The sequence below is a fragment of the Salmo salar genome, chromosome 03 (assembly GCF_965601325.2).
Source record: "Salmo salar chromosome 03, fSalSal1, whole genome shotgun sequence".
NCBI lineage: Eukaryota > Metazoa > Chordata > Actinopteri > Salmoniformes > Salmonidae > Salmo > Salmo salar.
The window spans coordinates 75,411,819-75,431,926 of NC_138293.1; the positions used below are offsets into that span (position 1 = coordinate 75,411,819).

Sequence of the window (20,108 nt, forward strand, 5' to 3'; positions counted from 1 at the left end):
TTCATACCGTGCTTGTGCCTTCCCAGGATAGGCGGTTTTACCGGTAGTGCACAAAATGCTAACAGGTACAAAGGAAGACCCATAGCGGTTAAGTAAATGCTAACGAGCGCTAAGACCAACAACCCATCTCATACAAGTTTGCAAGTATCTCAAAACACACAAAACAGATATTAGTCAGCAGGGATCTTAATCCAGGAGGGGATTATCTCTTCTGTTACAAGAAGCTTGATCTTTCAAGCTAACGTTAGCTGTTTAGCAAAACCTAGCTGGAGAGAATTTGTCACATCTTAGATAATTAACTTAATAGTTATAAGATATATAGCTGGCAAACATTAGTAGTGAATATCAGACAAGTGTAACTTGATCACCTTCAGTTGCGCTGCAAGGAGTGACTGGCCTTAAGAAGCTCCCGTTTTGCTCATTGTGCTTCTTTGTAAACAAACACACGTGACAGCTGTTTTGGAGAACAAGTACTGTACAAGTAGTAAGCTTCATAATGAAAAATAATGTAACAGTCAAAATAATGAATGTAATCTGCTTCGTCTATTACCTGGTTCACAAGTTGACTGCATGTATTTATATAAAATGTACAAATATTCAAATTTGCTTACGAGGGTATTTAGAAACCCTAGTTTCTAGGCCACCTCATTCAGGTTGAGAATAAGTTACACCTTGATGCAACAACATCAACAGAACTTTAAACCCAATCAAAAAGCCCCTTTAGTTGTTCTTATACAGAAGGAAGCACCCAGTAGCGGTCTTCTTCCCGTGCTCCTCCAGATCGCTTCCTTCAGGCGCTGTTAAGTCAGGCCTCCGTCTCAAAGCTATCAGTTTAGTGTCTCTGATCTTCCAGCAGAGAAAACACAGCTACTTTCAAGGGACCTGAATGGCTGGCCTGCCTGTTTTCCTGCATCCGTGTGTCTGCGTCGGTCTGTCTGCACTTCTCTCTGCCACCCAGGCAGTTGTTTGTCTCTGTGGAAGAACAAACCTGGCGAAACAACAGTAACACATGGCTCTGAAACAATGGGAAACTGGCTGCTGTGGCTCCGGTCCGCTCTCTCTCCCATGCGCGTCGTTCACCAGCTTGACTTCAAATCATGCATGAAATATGCCTCTGCCCCCGTCTCTGTGTCGATCCACTCAAAAATGTCTGTGGCGGTCGGGTGCAGGTGCAGGCTGGTCTACTGAAATACCAACTGTAGATCTAGTCCAGTACCCTGGTTTGAATGGTGTCTCCACGGACTCAATGGAATGCTCATCAGTAGTGTTAACTGTCATTCACCATCTAATAAAGTAGGGGAATAATTTGGCTCATCCACTATGAAGCTTTAATGGGTTGCCAGCAGGGTTGACTGGTATGTTTTGCCCCAGTTAAGCACCTAGATTTAAGTCATTTGGTTTAATGTATGCATGTGTGAGTGTGGGCTTTTAGATGTGTGTGGCCTTATTTTGGGGATTGCTGATACCTCTGAGGAAAGTATGTTTATAAAGACAGTGTGTTAGCATTCAATATAGTTTGTGTGTCTTGAGCAGCACTGTTTACTCTGGTTGACTGGAGAGCGGCTGGAGAGAGAGCGGAGGAAGGGCTAGTCATGCATTATAAAAAGCTGCTGATGAGTTCTGTGCTCGGGGTTCAGACGACAAGTTTAAAAGATCACACACCTATTAAGGCAGAGCTGAGGAAAGGTGTGTGTGTGTGTGTGTGTGTGTGCGTGTGTGTGCGTGTGCGTGCGCGTGCGTGTGCGCGCGTGCGTGCGACGTGTGTGTGTGTGTGTGTGTGTGTGTGTGTGTGTGTGTGTGTGTGTGTGTCCGAGTGCGTGTGTGTGTGTGTGTGTGTGTGCTCTGGATTGATCAGAGAAAAGTCTCATCTTGAACATAAGACAAACTGGAGTGAAAAGAAAAAGTGTTCCATAACTTAATGAACTTGATTTGCTAATTTGTTCAGGACTATTTCACGCATGGCGTATTGTAAGTCTAAACAGACACGTAGAGGAGTAAAAGAGACTGACGCATAAATTAATGAATCTTCTGGGCTCTGAGATTCCATAGTAACTGTCTGGTCTGCAGAGATCAACAGGCTGCTGTGAGTCAATAGAGAAACCAGCAGGTCAGGGGTTAAGGCCATCAATGAACATCGCCACCATAATTATGCGGTAATATATTGTTTCCACCTAGTTAGTTGATGGAATAATGGGCCAGGTTAGCCTAGCCTAGCCTAGCGTGTGGCTAGCCTAGCGTGTGGCTAGCCATGCCATACAGCGGCTGAATGTACCGCCATGCTTAATGGTTTATTTATACCAGCAGACAGACATGAAACAGAAACACTCCCATCTGTATTTACCACTATAGATAATGAGTGCGGCCCAATTGGCACCCTATTCCCTACAGTCAAAAGTTGAGCACCATATAGGGAAAAGGGCGCAATTTGAGACGCGGCCATACAGAGTGCATCTCAACAGACCCTGTTCCCTTCCTCTTACTCAGTCTCCAGTTTACCAGTCATACAGAGTGCATCTCAACAGACCCTGTTCCCTTCCTCTTACTCAGTCTCCAGTTTACCAGTCATACAGAGTGCATCTCAACAGACCCTGTTCCCTTCCTCTTACTCAGTCTCCAGTTTACCAGTCATACAGAGTGCATCTCAACAGACCCTGTTCCCTTCCTCTTACTCAGTCTCCAGTTTACCAGTCATACAGAGTGCATCTCAACAGACCCTGTTCCCTTCCTCTTACTCAGTCTCCAGTTTACCAGTCATACAGAGTGCATTTCAACAGACCCTGTTCCCTTCCTCTTACTCAGTCTCCAGTTTACCAGTCATACAGAGTGCATCTCAACAGACCCTGTTCCCTTCCTCTTACTCAGTCTCCAGTTTACCAGTCATACAGAGTGCATTTCAACAGACCCTGTTCCCTTCCTCTTACTCAGTCTCCAGTTTACCAGTCATACAGAGTGCATTTCAACAGACCCAGTGCTGTCTGTGTTGACTTACTTACCTGCCTCTTACTTAGTCTCCAGTTTACCTCTTTTAATCTGCCTCCTATACTGTCTTCTTTCTCCTTCTCTCTCTCATCTCAATCTTCATCTCTCCTCCACACATGTCCGTCTCTCCCAGTCCTTGTATAAGTTGCTAAGGCCGTGTGTGTGTGTGTGTGTGTGTGTGTGTGTGTGTGTGTGTGTGTGTGTGTGTGTGGAGATGGATGTACATCATTCATACTAAAGTCCCCCTGGAGTGTGATTTATGGAGCCAGCTGTGGGTACCAGACTGTGCCACACACAGTGATACACAATACTCGTGGTCACAATGCTCTCCTCTCAACAACAACATTTTTTTGTACTGTGCCCCTGTAATGTCATCACAGGAAATTAGCTTGTGTTTATGAGAGTCTATTTCCTCCTTGGGATCCTATACCCTCTTATTATTTGTCTGTCTGTCACCCTGTCCTGCCTTTCTTCTCCCAGTCTTTTTATTCTGCATGTCTAACCCTCCCGCCCTGTCTTTCTCTCCCCTCCAGGCTAACACTTACACCTCCATCAGGAGCAAACAAGGGTCCTTGACATTCAATTTCCTGCTTGCCACACACTTTTTCATTGTGTGTTTTTCTCCCCTTTCGTCTCTGCCTGAGTCAGATGGGCAGACAGAGGGACGGCAGACAGAGGAACGGAGAGAGGAAAGACAGAGAGGGGGACAGGGAGGGTGTTTTTCATGGGGGGCAGCCTCCATCCCTCCCCATCTGAACAGCCCAGTAGCAAGGTCACCTTACTGGGATGCATTTGGGAGTTTCAGTGGCCATGACACAGCTTTTTCTGGGAACAGTTTTAGTGGTAATGAAACATTTTTCCGGGAATCGTTTCAGTGTCTTAGGAATTCTGATTCAAAATGTTTGGATTCTTCTTGGAAATTGTTGGGCAATGTTTGGTTCTTTACTTCTGTGGTTTTAAAGGTTGCTGATAACCTAATAGGAGTGTGTCTGTGTGGACGTGTTTAACTATACTTGTGAGGACCAGAAGTCCCCACAAGAACAGTAAACAAACAAAAACTGGAGACATTTTGTTAGTCCCCACAAGGTCAAATGCTATTTCTAGGGGGTTTAGGGTTAAGGTTAGAATTAGTGTTAGGGTTAGGAGCGAAAATAGGATCTTGAATGGTACTGAATTTGGTGTCCCAACAAGGTTAGTTGTACAAGACTGTGTGTGGGGCGCACACTGTCCTGTAGTGAGATAAATTAGTATGTTCGATGTTGTCTTGAACAGGTGGCTAAGCCAGCATGGAGTGTGTGTGTATATATATATATATATATATATATATATACACACACCCTAATGATTAATAGACTGAGTCAAGTCCCGCGTGTCTTGTTTGTGAGTGGATGTGGTAAATGAGCAGAGCACACCGTTAATTCTTGGAGGTGTGTGTTTGCATGGCAGCTTTATTTAACGGTTGATGTATTGATTGGTGTGGCAGAGATCATCTGTTAATGGCTGGTCTTCCTGTATATGATTTGATGTGTGTGTTGTCTGATTTGTCCATTAGAAGGTGTAAGGTGATAGACGGTCTAATACCACTGATGTCTGTCTGTTGGTTACTGTAATGTATACAGTGTGAGTAGACTGACTGATCTTCTCATCTTTTTCTTTCTCTTTTTATTCATTTCTTTTTCTCATTCTTTTTCTATCTCTTTCTCGTCTCCTGTCTCTCCGTCTAACTCTCCCTCCCTGTAGGTGAGTGTGGTGCAGGACTCTGTGAACATCTCAGGTCAGAACACTATGAACATGGTGAAGGTGCCAGACTGCAGGCTGGCCGATGAGCTGGGAGGGCTGTGGGAACACTCCCGCTTCACTGACTGCTCCCTGTGTGTGGCGGGACAGGAGTTCCAGGCACACAAAGCCATCCTGGCAGGTAAGACTACTTTTGTCTCACACGCCACGCACGTGCACACTGACCACACAGAACACCGGACCGACTTCTTACAGATATTGACACATCAATGACAGAAACACAGACTATGGGCTCTATTGTAACAAACCTAACACAATGTTAAATCTTAGCGCTGGCGGTAGCGTTAGAAATATTTTTGCAATTTTCACAACCAGAATTATGGCCCCAGTAGCTGGCAGTGGAGTGAAAGGTCTTATAAAACACAGCCGAGGCTTGGCCCCACACTGACCAATCGGAACGTGCTCCATGGCTAAGTATGTAGTTGCTTTAAGTTGTTTATTTAGTCTTTTATGTGTAGCGTTGTCATCAACTCCAATTCCAATATTAGTCCCTTATAGCCTAGTTCGTTAAATATCCTTCAGCATATTAGCTAAATATTTTCAACATGTTTGCATTCCACATTGTTTTAATTGCATTGCTTTAATATGGAAATACATTATTAAACAGGCTATAGCATTCACACTGATACAGGGGCAAGCTTACTGTAAATTGCAGTGTGGTCAATAAGCAAGACTAAATTCACTAGACTATTGATAAGGCCTAAAAAGAAAGTGTATAATTGTAATAACTAAACAGCTGGGCCTCCTGAGTGGTGCAGCCGTATAAGGCACTGCATCACAGTGTTACGGCATCACTACAGCCTGGGGTTTGATCACAACCGGCCGTGTCCGGGAGTCCCATAGTGCGGCGCACAATTGGCCCAGCGTCGTCCGGGTTAGGGGAGGGTTTGGCTGGGGCGGCTATACTTGGCACATTGCGCTCTTGCCACTCCTTGTTCCGGGCCTGGCGCCTCCATGCTGACTTCGGTCGTCAGTTGAATGGTGTTTCCTCCGACACATTGGTGGAGTTGGCATCCGGGTTAAGCGAGCCCGCGCGCCATGACCCGCGCGGCTTGGCGGGTCATGTTTCGGAGGACGCATGACTCGACCTTTGCCTCTCGTGAGCCCGTTGGGGAGCTGCTGCAATGAGACAAGCTTGTAATTGGATTGCAATTGGATATCATGAAATTGGGGAGAAAAAGGGAGTGAAATTACAACAAAAAGAACAAATAATAAATACTAAACAGCACCTTGTTTTAAATAAGCTATGTTTACATTTTGAGTTGAAGGCACCATAATTGCTCCACGTGGGCATATAATACAGAGAAAACGTGGACTATGTAGGATTTTACAAACATCCATACTTTTTAAAGGAGCTGGATAAAGATCCAAAATAGAGGGCGAATGCCCACTCACTGTTATACTACTCATAAATGTAATGTTTTATAAACATAATGGTACCATCTCACAGATCATATTTGCACTTCTACAGAAATAGTAGTTGGGGTCTCAACTTACCGTTGCGAATTAGAAGAGTAGAATACACAAGGGGCAATTTCTAAATGTGTTTATCAGCAGTTATAGAAATGTGAGTTATAGATCTGTCATTCTCATTGAAAGCAAGTCTAAGAAGCGGTAGATCTGTTCAATGTACACTATTTCTATGCTTCCCGTTCATAAGTATTTTTTTGCGTCTCTTACTTTTGGTTTTGTACAACAGCTGAAAATATATTATTTTTTGTTATTGAAAATATATTTCACAGTGTTTTAGATGTTCCAATGATCCTCTACACTGCTTGTTTTGTCACAAACTGAAATCAGGCGAACTATTAGAATTTGAGCAACCAGGATATGGCGGAGTGATTTCTGCATATTGCCCCTTTTTAAAACTGCAACATTTTCTCTACACCCCATGGCAAAACGTGTAGAATTGCACAAAATGAACTGTAAAACTTAAAAACATGGCTTTCTACTGTCAACAGGGGGGCAACCAAAATGTTCTACTCGCAGACCCTCAAGCAACCGTGGCCCCTCATGATAAGTTTAGATTTTTGGGGGGCCCCCAGCCCCATTAAAGTTTCCCATCCCTGCCATAAACCCATAGATGGTGAATCTTTCAAATAAGTTTTTTCAAGCAAAAAACAAAGCACTTTAAAAAAGAAAAAATTTAACTAACAACAATATTTCTAGACAGGATCGGGTCAGAAGCATGATATCATAAATCACATCTCTTGTTCCATGAGCGTAAGGCAATGTGTGCACACGTAGACTTAGGGCTCTTGGGCCGGAGGCATGCAATATAGTTTATTAAATAGTACACACTAACCATATAATAGGCCTAGTTAGAACAAACATAGCCAATGTATTTTTTGATATTGGCTTCAACATGGAAATATTAGTCTACACACATTGCACTTAAAGCCATGGACAATTGGACATTGCCCAAACATTATAATAAGATAAGTCTACCATCGCTGTTGATATGGCCGGTTAGTGACTTTGCCACGTAAAATGTAAACAAATTAACAGGCTAAGTGCGGATTCAGCGCCAAGGACAGCAATTGGAATTTCCGTAATTTCACATTTAGGTTCAGATTAAAGTGGAAGATGGAATTGTTTTTGTCAATGATAAAGGAAAAACACAAGCAGTCTATTGCAATAACTTAATGTTCCTAAACTGACTTCCTACAGTCACTGGCACCTTTCATTCCATAGGCCTAATGAGTCCAAACTTTTCACAGTAGCTGCATGGATAAAAATAATGTCCAATATAAAGAAAAAAACGTGAATGTCTGACTGTTTTGATGCTCATGCTATTTTTTTATAAAACATTGCTTATAGGCTACTGATTATGCTACTGTGAGCCTCCACTGACCAAATCAATGCTAGAAACCAATTGCATTACCGCAAAATCCAGCTTTTGGTGAGTCTTAAATATCACCAGAAGCGCTGCTTGAAATTGGGACATTGGCACACGTATTTAAGGACACCCCAAATATTTCCACTTCTCCCACCGCACCGCCCCTCCCACCGCACGCGAGCTGATATAAGACAGGTAAAATAGTGGAGCGCTGGCTTTTAGAAGTTGAAATTGCCAAAGAGCAGGCTGTTAATGGCAGCCGCAAATAGAGCCCCATGACTGAGTATCTGACTGAAACTTTAAGGAACTCTCCCTGTGGAGAATGGGAATGGCTGTCAATTATCCAGTCATTTTGAGACATTTTAATTGTGTGCTGCTGTGGTATTGGGGTCTTCAATCTCTCTCTCCACCCCCTCATCTGGCTGTCTGCACCTCCCCCTCTCCTTTTCTCCTTCTCCCTCGCTTCTTCCGCTACCTGGGTTAGGTGACACCCACTCCCCTCATTGTTCTCCCTCTCCACCACCGTTCCTGTGACAACTCTCCGGGCCGTTAATCGCTGTGGAGACGGACAGAGCAGGATCAAAAGGGCTGTGGAGTGTGTGTGTGCTGGCTGAGTGGAACGCTTTAAATTGGCTTCTTATTGGTCATGTGATCTAAAACAGTGTGTGGTGCTTCTCTGTCTACTGCAGAACGAGCTCGGCACTGCATCTCTATAATACCCTCACACAGCTATGGAACAACACTCACAACAAAACAGCTCTCAGCTATGGTACAACACTCACATCAAAACAGCTCTCAGCTATGGTACAACACTCACAACAAAACAGCTCTCAGCTATGGAACAACACTCACAACAAAACAACTCTCAGCTATGGAACAACACTCACAACAAAACAACTCTCAGCTATGGAACAACACTCACAACAAAACAACTCTCAGCTATGGAACAACACTCACAACAAAACAGCTCTCAGCTATGGTACAACACTCACAACAAAACAACTCTCAGCTATGGTACAACACTCACAACAAAACAACTCTCAGCTATGGTACAACACTCACAACAAAATAACTCTCAGCTATGGAACAACACTCACAACAAAACAACTCTCAGCTATGGTACAACACTCACAACAAAACAACTCTCAGCTATGGTACAACACTCACAACAAAATAACTCTCAGCTATGGAACAACACTCACAACAAAACAACTCTCAGCTATGGAACAACACTCACAACAAAACAACTCTCAGCTATGGAACAACACTCACAACAAAACAACTCTCAGCTATGGTACAACACTCCAGTTGTCCTACTCCCAAGCACACTAGTCTAATACTGTAATAGAGAGGAATCCCATTTCTTTATTAGAAAAACATATGTAGACTATGAAACAGTGATGATTTAGAGGGGGGAACTGTCTCCCTTTGGGAATGGCTGTCAATTATTGAGTCATTTTGAGCCATTTGAAATGTGTGCTGCTGTGGGGTTGGGTTTATCTCTCTCTCTCTCTGACAAATCTCTGATGAATTAAACAACGCTATGTGGTTTAGTGCATCCCAAATTACATCTTATTCCCTAGTGCGCTACCCTGGTCAAAAATAGTGCAATATATACAGTGGGGGGGAGTATTTGATCCCCTGCTGATTTTGTACGTTTGCCCACTTACAAAGAAATGATCAGTCTATAATTTTAATAGTAGGTTGATTTGAACAGTGAGAGACAGAATAACAACAACAAAAAATCCAGAAAAACGCATGTCAAAAATGTTATAAAATGATTTGCATTTTAATGAGAGAAATAAGTATTTGACCCCGCTGCAAAACATGACTTAGTACTTGGTGGAAAAACCCTTGTTGGCAATCACAGAGGTCAGACGTTTCTTGTAGTTGGCCACCAGGTTTGCACACATCTCAGGAGGGATTTTGTCCCACTCCTCTTTGCAGATTTTCTCCAAGTCATTAAGGTTTCGAGGCTGACGTTTGGCAACTCGAACCTTCAGCTCCCTTCACAGATTTTCTATGGGATTAAGGTCTGGAGACTGGCTAGGCCACTCCAGGACCTTAATGTGCTTCTTCTTGAGCCACTCCTTTGTTGCCTTGGCCGTGTGTTTTGGGTCATTGTCATGCTGGAATACCCATCCACGACCCATTTTCAATGCCCTGGCTGAGGGAAGGAGGTTCTCACCCAAGATTTGACGGTACATGGCCCCGTCCATCGTCCCTTTGATGCGGTGAAGTTGTCCTGTCCCCTTAGCAGAAAAACACCCCCAAAGCATAATGTTTCCACCTCCATGTTTGACGGTGGAGATGGTGTTCTTGGGGTCATAGGCAGCATTCCTCCTCCTCCAAACACGGCGAGTTGAGTTGATGCCAAAGAGCTCCATTTTGGTCTCATCTGACCACAACACTTTCATCAGTTGTCCTCTGAGTCATTCAGATGTTCATTGGCAAACTTCAGATGGGCATGTATATGTATTCTTGAGCAGGGGGACCTTGCGGGCGCTGCAGGATTTCAGTCCTTCACCGGCGTAGTGTGTTACCAATTGTTTTCTTGGTGACTATGGTCCCAGCTACCTTGAGATCATTGACAAGATCCTCCCATGTAGTTCGGTGAGGAATCAGCCCAGTTCTCATGATCATTGCAACTCCACGAGGTGAGCTCTTGCATGGAGCCCCAGGCCGAGGGATATTGACAGTTATTTTGTGTTTCTTCCATTTGCGAATAATCGCACCAAATGTTGTCACCTTCTCATCAAGCTGCTTGGCGATGGTCTTGTAGCCCATTCCAGCCTTGTGTAGGTCTACAATCTTGTCCCTGACATCCTTGGAGAGCTCTTTGGTCTTGGCCATGGTGGAGAGTTTGGAATCTGATTGATTGATTGCTTCTGTGGACAGGTGTCTTTTATACAGGTAACAAGCTGAGATTAGGAGCACTCCCTTTGATTAGGAGCACTCCCTTTAAGAGTGTGCTCCTAATCTCAGCTCGTTACCTGTATAAATGACACCTGGGAGCCAGAAATCTTTCTGATTGAGAGGGGGGTCAAATACTTATTTCCCTCATTAAAATGCAAATCATTTTATAACATTTTTGACATGCGTCTTTTCTGGATTTTTTTGTTGTTGTTCTGTCTCTCACTGTTCAAATAAACCTACCATTAAAATTATAGACTGATCCTTTCTTTGTCAGTGGGCAAATTACAAAATCAGCAGGGGATCAAATACTTTCCCCCCCCCACTGTAGGAAATAGGGTGCCATTTGGGGGCACATCCTGTATCTCCTGGTTCATGGCCCTGCTAGTCTTCAGTGAGAACTGGTGCTGCTGGTCAAACTCATTGAACATGGCTTCATTAGGCCTTGGGAGTAGCAGTAGCAGGACGCTGTGTACAGGAGGCTGTTCCTTCTTTCCACTGCCCCTGTGGCTGGCAGGCAGGCAGGCAGACAGGCAGACAGACAGACAGACTATTCTTTCTCTCTCTCGCTCTCTCCCACGTTAGCTCTATCAATCTATCCATGTACGAATTACCTCAACTAACCTGTACCCCCGCACATTGACTCGGTACCGGTACCCCCTGTATATAGCCTCGTTATGTTACTTTTTATTTGAGTTTATTTAGTAAACATTTTCCTAACTCTATTCTCTATTTCTTGAACTGCATTGTTGGTTAAGGGCTTGTAAGTAAGCATTGTATTCGGAGCATGTGACAAATACATATTGATTTGCTCTCTCTACCCCCTCCAGCCCGATCGCCAGTGTTCAGTGCCATGTTTGAGCATGAGATGGAGGAGAGTAAAAAGGTGAGTGTTGTAGACAGTGTTGTGACCTGAACAGTCCTGTGTCTCAGTGGGGAGGATCTTCATATATCTTTCTCTCTGTTGCATCATCACTAGTTCAGACAGGGATGTGTGTATACAGTTACTGTACCTTTCCAGAATGTTGCCTCTGTCTGCATGGAGTTGGCAGCCTCACTGTAAGATCTGTAACTGTAGGATTTGTGGGAGTTTGACCAAAATAGATCCTTGCTAGGTGTGTGTGTGAGCCCCGTGCCATGGTGGGTCCTGCTCATTTGATAGGGAGGTGGTGAGATTGAACGTCAGTGATTTAGAGGTCGTGTCGGAAGAATATTGATGCGGGCCCTGTTCAAAAGGGGAAATTATAAAGCACACAGCGAGGAAATACATCTCAATTGCTATATAAGTGGGCGTCTTCATCAGGGAGAGGGGGAGGGATGTGTCCCCATATGATAGAGAAAACAGATTCAACAGTCTGTAGTGGGAGAATGAATGCGTTTGTAAATAAACACAGTAATAGCCAAGCTTTGTGCCTGTTTGTGTGTATTGGTAGACTCTGTATGTCTGTGTGTTTGTGTGTGTTGGTAGACCATGAAAGATCACATGTGTACTCTCTGTACAGCATGAATGTTTGTTGGTGATAAACAAACACGTGTATGTCTGTGCTAATGTGTTATGGGTTGATTTGTAGTGTGCTGTTTTGTTAGTGTCCAGAGTGGAACATTAATGTGCTATGAGCTGTCTGTATACCCGGCCTGACCCCGCTGAAATACCTCAGGTCGCCGTGACGACGATAAAGCAGCAACATAATTGGTTTACTGCATTCCTCTGCCTCTCGGAGCGGAGAAAAGGGTTCAGGTTACCGTTACCGTGCCGACGAGCGATAAAGAGCGCTTGCCGTTGGCTGCAGGCACCGTTCGTTGGGAATGAATGCTCCGGATTAATTCCAGGAATCGACTGTGGGGGAAAAAAATACATCTCAAATGTCGTTTTCAATTTTGGGGTTGAGACTGTTTCAGAGGTGTTCTGGTGTTCTGGTCTGCTCACAACTATTTGGTGTGTGTGTGTGTGTGTTATATGGGTTTAGACATGGTGGGTTTGTGACATGAATGATAAAGTAGATAGTCAAATTAGCTATACTGAGCAAAAATATAAACGCAGCGATTTTACAGAGTTACAGTTCATAAGGATAAATTCATTAGGCCCAAATCTATGGATTTCACATGATCGGGAAAGGGCGCAGCCATGGGTGGGAGCCATGCCCAGCAAATCAGAATGAGTTTTTCCCCACAAAAGGGCTTTATTACAGACAGACAAACACTCTTCAGCACCCCTTCCTCTTCCCCCCTGACTGTCCCACAGGTGAAGAATCCAGATGTGGAGGTCCTGGGCTGGCGTGGTTACACGTGGTCTGCGGTTGTGAGGCCTTTTGGATGTATTGCCAAATTCTCTAAAACGGCGTTTAAGGCGGCCAATGGTAGAAAAATGAACATTCAAATCTCTGGCAACAGCTCTGGTGCACATTCTTTCGGTCAGCATGCTAATTGCACGTTCCCTCAACTTGACACGTCTGTAGCATTGTGTTGTGTGACAAAACGGCACATTTTAGAGTGTCCTTTATTGTCCCCAGCACAAGGTGTGTAATGTTCATGCTATTCAATCACCTTCTTGGTATTCCGCACGTGTCAGCTGGATGGATTATCTTGGCCAAGGAAAAATGCTCTCTAACAGGAATGTAAACTAATTTTGTGCACAAATTAGCTTTTTGTGTGTGTGGAACATTTCTGGGATCTTTTATTTCAGCTCATGAAACATGGGACCAACACTTTACATGTTGCGTTTATATTTTTGTTCAGTGTAGATAACTGCATCATGGGAAGACTGCTGGAACAGGATCACAGTCAATGGAGCGCTCATAATGGGTCTGATGTTTGGAAGTTGTGGTAATATAGGCTCTGAGCACTGCCCTGGGTCTCTTCTCTCCTCCAGAACCGTGTGGAGATCAACGATGTGGAGCCCGAGGTGTTCAAGGAGATGATGTGCTTCATCTACACGGGCAAAGCCCCCAACCTGGACAAGATGGCTGACGACCTGCTGGCTGCGGCTGACAAGGTTAGTGTGGGTGGAGGAGGAATGAGGTGTGTATCGTATCTGATATCATATTGTATGGATGAGTGAGTGAGTATATCATATGTTATAATGTTCCCTGGCGTGTACAGTATGTTATGTTCATGTGTGTGAGGTCTATGTGATGCTATGTACCATATGTAGTGGTCCTGTGTGCAGAATGATGCTAGGTCTTTGTTAGGTGTCAACATATCTGAGTAATTGCTAGGACCCCAGATCTTTTGATGCGCTAACACTACATTGTTTGTTAAGTGCTGCCCTTCGCTCCTCAAGGATTCATTTTGTGACACTCCCTCATCTTAACTCTGCATTCATCCTCTCTCCTCCCATTAATTTCCTTCCCTCTCTTTTCTCATGCAGTGTGTGTGATTTATTTAACGGTGCATGTGTGTAACTCTGTAAGGAGCTGCTGGAATAACTGGAGGCCAAGGCCAGGTCTCACTAAGTTCCTCCTTACCCCTCTGATGCTATCCCAGCAGCCTCTCTGGCTACACAATAGTACAGCTCTTATGTAATACACACACACCTGAATCGCCAGCCTCAGTCCTCCTGGCTGATTAGCAATGTTATGGGGCTTTGTGTGTGTGTGTGTGTGTGTGTGTGTGTGTGTGTGTGTGGGTACGTACACTATATATACAAAAGTATGTGGACACCCCTTCAAGTTAGGGGATTCGGCTATTTCAGCCACACCCGTTTCTGACAGGTGTATAAAATCAAGCACACAGCCATGCAATCTCCATATACAAACACTGGCAGTAGAATGGCCTTACTGAAGAGCTCAGTGACTTTCAACGTGGCACTGTCATACGATGCCACCTTTCCAACAAGTCAGTTTGTCAAATTTCTGCCCTGCTAGAGCTTCCCTGGTCAACCGTAAGTGCTGTTATTATGAAGTGGAAACATCTAGGAGCAACAACGGCTCAGCCGCGAAGTGGTAGGCCACACAAGCTCATAGAATGGGATGGAGTGCTGAAGCGCGCAGCGCTTAAAAATAATCTGCTCTGGGATGCAACACTCGCGACCGAGTTCCAAATTGCCTTTGGAAGCAACGTCAGCATAAGAAATGTTTGTCAGGAGCTTCATGAAATGGGTTTCCATGGCCAAGCAGCCTAGCGTCGCCTGGAGTGGTGTAAAGCTCGCTGCAATTGGACTCTGGAGCAGTGAAAAGCGTTCTCTGGAGTGATGACTCGCGCTTCACCATCTTGCAGTCCGACGGACAAATCTGGGTTTGGCGGATGCCAGGAGAACGCTATTTGCCCCTATGCATAGTGCCAACTGTAAAGTTTGGTGGGATAATGGTCTGGGGCTGTTTTTCATGGGTTGGGCTAGGCCCCTTAGTTCCAGTAAAGGGAAATCTTAACTCTACACCATACAATGACATTCTAAATGATTCTGTGCTTCCAAATTTGTGCCAACAGTTTGGGGAAGGCCCTTTCCTGTTTCAGCATGACAATGTCCCCGTGCACAAAGCAAGGTTCATAAAGAAATATTTTGTCGATCAGTGTGGAAGAACTTGACTGGCCTGCACAGAGCCCTGACCTCAACCCCATCGAACACCTTTGGCTGAATGCTCTTGTGGCTGAATGGAAGCAAGTCCCTGCAGCAATGTTCCAACATCTAGTGGAAAGCCTTCCCAGAAGAGTGGTGGCTGTTATTGCAGCAAAGGGGGGGACCATCTCCATATTAATGCCCATGGTTTTGGAATGAGATGTTTGATGTGCAGGTGTCAATACTTTTGGTCATGTAGTGTATATGTGATGTGCCCATTTGCACGCAAGGACACACTCACCTATCTGTCAGTGTGTGGATGGTGGCCAGGCCTTTTGTGAGTGACTTTCTTCCTCAGAGTTGTGTGTGTTTGTCTACACTGTGGGTGGACTGTACCGTGTTGAGTTGGACACCCAGGGTTTAACAGGACGTCAGATAAATCACCTTTCAGTGTTTACACACTACCATGATCTCTGCTCTCTCTCCCTGGTTCCCGCGCTCCACCTCCAGCACTCACTGTCAACACTCCTTTTCAAACCCTCTCCCTCTCTCTCAAAGTCAAACTAGCTTCATTAACGTGACAGGAGCAATTTGATGTTATGAAATCATTACACAGTCCAGCATTTCCTATTGTAAATGGTGATAGATAGCAAGTACAAATATATTCGTTTTCTCCCCCCCCATCTCTCTGTCAGTATGCTCTGGAGAGGCTGAAGGTGATGTGTGAGGATGCTCTATGCACCAGTCTGTCTGTGGAGAACACTGCAGAGATCCTCATCCTGGCAGACCTGCACAGTGCAGACCAACTCAAAACACAGGCTGTGGACTTCATCAACTAGTGAGTGGCACACACACACTGCACTCCTCTCTCATTCTATACTCCTTACTCAAACACACACACTGCACCCCTCTCTCATTCTATACTCCTCACTCAAACACACACACTGCACCCCTCTCATTCTATACTCCTCACTCAAACACACACACTGCACCCCTCTCTCATTCTATACTCCTCACTCAAACACACACTGCACCCCTCTCTCATTCTATACTCCTCACTCAAACACACACACTGCACCCCTCTCTCATTCTATACTCCTCACTCAAACACACACACTGCACTCCTCTCTCATTCTATACTCCTCACTCAAACACACACTGCACTCCTCTCTCATTCTATACTCCTCACTCAAACACACACACTGCACCCCTCTCTCATTCTATACTCCTCACTCAAACACACACACTGCACCCCTCTCTCATTCTATACTCCTCACTCAAACACACACACTGCACCCCTCTCTCATTCTATACTCCTCACTCAAACACACACACTGCACCCCTCTCTCATTCTATACTCCTCACTCAAACACACACACTGCACCCCTCTCTCATTCTATACTCCTCACTCAAACACACACTGCACCCCTCTCTCATTCTATACTCCTCACTCAAACACACACACTGCACCCCTCTCTCATTCTATACTCCTCACTCAAACACACACACTGTACCCCTCTCTCATTCTATACTCCTCACTCAAAACCCTCTCGCTAAATACCTAGCACATACCGTTACTATACCCCTTACTCAAAACACTCTTGCTATATACCTAACACAAACTGTTACTGTACCCCTCACTCAAAACACTCTCACTGTTACTGTACCCCTCACTCAAAACACTCTCAATGTTACTGTACCCCTCACTCAACACACTTGCTATATACCTAACACACACTGTTACTGTACCCCTCACTCAAAACACTCTTGCTAAATACCTAACACATACCGTTACTGTATCATTCACTCACTGGGAGCTCGATTACTCTTTTTGGAAATAGTATTTTACCTCTTCTCAGACCAATTTGATGCCATATTAACAGGGGCAATTTAGCAGCAAACATGTTTTGACAAATCTGAACTTGTATGGCTGGGATATGAAGGTATACTTTGGGATTTCAGAATGAGGCCCTTTATCTACTTCCTCAGAGTCAGATGAATTCGTGGATACCATTTGTTATAGCTCTGTGTCCAGTATGAAGGAAGTTAGAGGTAGCATGCTAGCAGATAGCCATAGACTTTGAGGCACTGCGCTAACGTTAGTTAGCATTGTCTTGCAAAACTACCTCTATCTTCCTTCATACTGGACACAGAGACGTAAAAATGGTATCCACAATTGTATCTGTCTTTGGGGAAGTAGATAAAGGGCTTCATTGCCAATGTCCCGAAGTATCCCTTTTATCTAAAGCGATTCTCTATGACCGAGGCCATACACGGCATGAGGTTGCTCCTCAATGTGCTGGTTGTTTGTGATTCGTCAACATTCATGTGAACACGACATTACTGTTCCCTTTAGTCAACACTGACGAAGGCCATCCATTGAACTTGCCATACCAATAAGGGCATTTTAATTATGTGAAGAGGGCCTTGGTCCTCTATATTCTGTACTCTCTTCAGTCCCTACTCCTGCACACATCCACTCTTTTCTTTCTCCATCTTTGAGTCGTTCTTTCCTTTCTAAGTCACCCTCTCCCCCATTACCTTATGCTCTGACCCCCCCCCCCTCTCTCCTACTCTGTCCTCTCTCTCTCTCGCCTACTCCTCTGTCCTCTCTCTCTCTCGCCTACTCCTCTGTCCTCTCTCGCTCCTGTGATTCCACTCCTAAACCTGGTCATTAATTGTGGTTATGGGCATTATGACAGTTTTTAATTTGACTGTGTTGTTGTGGAAATTGACCATGGGGGACTCCAGGTTGCAAGGCGCTATCAACCCTCCTCCCTCTGACAACATCGACAACAACTGAAATCAATAAAGAGGACGAATATAGAAAATAAACTACACAGTGTAACCAATAAACCCCAGACCTCCCTCCCCCCGCCCTGCAGTCAACACCGTTAGCTCCCACCTCTCTTCTTCTTCCACTCGCTCTCCTTCCATTTTCTCCCTCCCTCTCTCCTTCCTTCCCTCCCTCTGCTTCTCCTTCATCTCCCCCTCCCTTCTCTCTCTCCTCTCCTCCCCCTCTCCCCCAGCGCCCTGGGCCTGGCCTGCTCTCCAGCTGTGGCTGCTCTCTCTGTGCTCTTTGCTGGTCTGCTAACCCCAGGCACAGCTCATAGCTCACAGCCTATTGGCCATTAGAGGGAGCAGGGGGTCTCCCCTACCAGGGAACTGGGTCAGAGGTGGGCTGGATTTCTGGGAGGTATGCTGCTGGACACACACACACACACTTTCATTAACATACACACACACACTAATACACAGAACAAATGTCATTAAAGGCCATGTATGTGTGTGCGTGATAGTGCAGTACTGCACCCTGAGGGTGTGAGGAGGCTGGGGATTCCCACAGGGCCCAGTGGTATGCAGTCTGTCAGGCCTGTGTGGAGGGATGGGATGGAGGGGCCAGGTGAGAACAGTGCTAATCTCTCCTTCTTCCTCTCTGCCTCACTCTTTCCTCCTCTCCTTCTGACTTTTCTCTCTTTGTCCCTCCCTCCCCCTCTCTCGCCCTTTCCTCTTTCTCCCCCACCTCTGTCTCTCTCTCTGTCTCTAGCCATGCTGCTGAGGTGATGGAGACGTCTGGCTGGAAGTCCATGGTGGCATCCCACCCCCACCTGGTGGCTGAGGCCTATCGCTCCTTGGCCTCGGCCCAGTGCCCCTTCCTGGGACCCCCACGCAAACGCCTCAAACAGTCCTAGTGTCCCTGGATCCCTTGCCCAGCTCTGCTCTGCCCTGGGACCACAGAGGGCCCTACTCTGCTCTCCTCCTCCTCCAGGCCCCCTCCAGAACCTCGAGACGCCCAGATTGATACCAGAGCTCCTCCCTCCCTCCTCCCTCAGCTGAAAATACGGGGGGGTGGTATGGATTTAGTACAAAGACGATGAAAAAAAGGGATGATCCACCCTGATAACTGAATATAGACAGTGACTACCTTGTCTTACCCTGTACACCTGTAGAGAACAGTGTTTGGGTATAGGAGGGAGGTAGAAGTTGTAAATTGTTTGTTTTTTTACTTTACATTTTTTTTAAGTCCTCCTTGTAGCATTGTGTAAAAACCCAAGCTTTATGTATGAAATCAGAAAAACAAACAAAAAAGACAATAACCAAAAATGGACAAAGAGAAAGTTTTGGGTGATGAAGTGCCACCATGTCCCAGTCATCTTCCCTGAGCAGAGAAGCACCCCTGTAGTTCATGTTTGACATCCATCTTGTACAAAATAACATTTTAAGCATTTTTCTCACCGAAGGGCGAAAAGAAAGGTGATTTTTGCAGGAAACAAGATGGAGATGAACACGTTTTAATGTTCAAAATGTCCAACCTTTTTCTCTAAGAAAAACGACATACAAAAACATATTATATCAACTGTTTTTACTCTGACCCTTTTCAGGACTACTTTCCTCATTGGTGGAATTAGAACGCACTCCTACATCACTGTCAAAACGCTAACAAATGTTTAGTCTCAACACAAAATACAGCTATTTTGGATTGTAAAAGCCTTGTTGTCTTTCAATATCTGCTGAGTTGTCATTAGTGTGTGTGGTGACCATGTCTGCCAACGATTGACTGGTTAAACACCCAGTTCAAACTGCTGCACTCAGCCATATTTACATCTCATGATCAGTCTGTTAAATTCCCTACACACACCTCATCCTACTGTACTGTAAGTGCCAGGGTACGTCTGGTGGTGTATAGCCTTTCCTGTTGGCACTGTCAGTTCTAGTTGTTTGACTTGGTCTTAGTGTGCTTCCTGTCTGTGACTACAGATGTAATCTCCTCGGTCCACTGGGCTAATGGTGTGTATTTGAACAGGATTTGTCTCTGTTGACCGAGGTTGTAGCCCAGCAGGACTCCGATCAGCATTCCCATCACCCTGAAGTCTCTAGAGAAGCTGTTTCCACACCAGTCTATCAGTCATCATCTGCCAGGTGTCCCAGCCACCTCTGTCCACTACCTAACACACCGTCCAGACTCTACATTAGCTACAATTGTGGCACAAAAGGCACCCTATTCCATGTTTAGTACACTACTCGTGACTAGGGTGGCCATTTGGGACACAACCTACATCTCTTTTAGGATAGAATGGTGTGATC

The 20,108-nt window shown here is 45.1% G+C and overlaps 1 protein-coding gene across 2 annotated transcripts in view; it reads left to right on the forward strand.

Annotated features, from left to right (window-relative positions):
- The window catches only part of LOC106601601 (speckle-type POZ protein), an 86,965-nt gene extending 67,454 nt beyond the window's left edge, over window positions 1-19,511 (forward strand). For both annotated transcript variants that reach the window (XM_045715379.2, XM_045715378.2), the window contains exons 7-11: window positions 4,720-4,897; window positions 11,359-11,414; window positions 13,398-13,520; window positions 15,719-15,861; window positions 18,571-19,511. In XM_045715379.2, the coding sequence (XP_045571335.1) occupies window positions 4,720-4,897; window positions 11,359-11,414; window positions 13,398-13,520; window positions 15,719-15,861; window positions 18,571-18,715 (645 nt within the window). In that variant the 3' untranslated portion in view covers window positions 18,716-19,511. The remainder of the gene's footprint in view (window positions 1-4,719; window positions 4,898-11,358; window positions 11,415-13,397; window positions 13,521-15,718; window positions 15,862-18,570) is intronic.
- The last annotated feature ends 597 nt before the right edge of the window (window positions 19,512-20,108 follow it).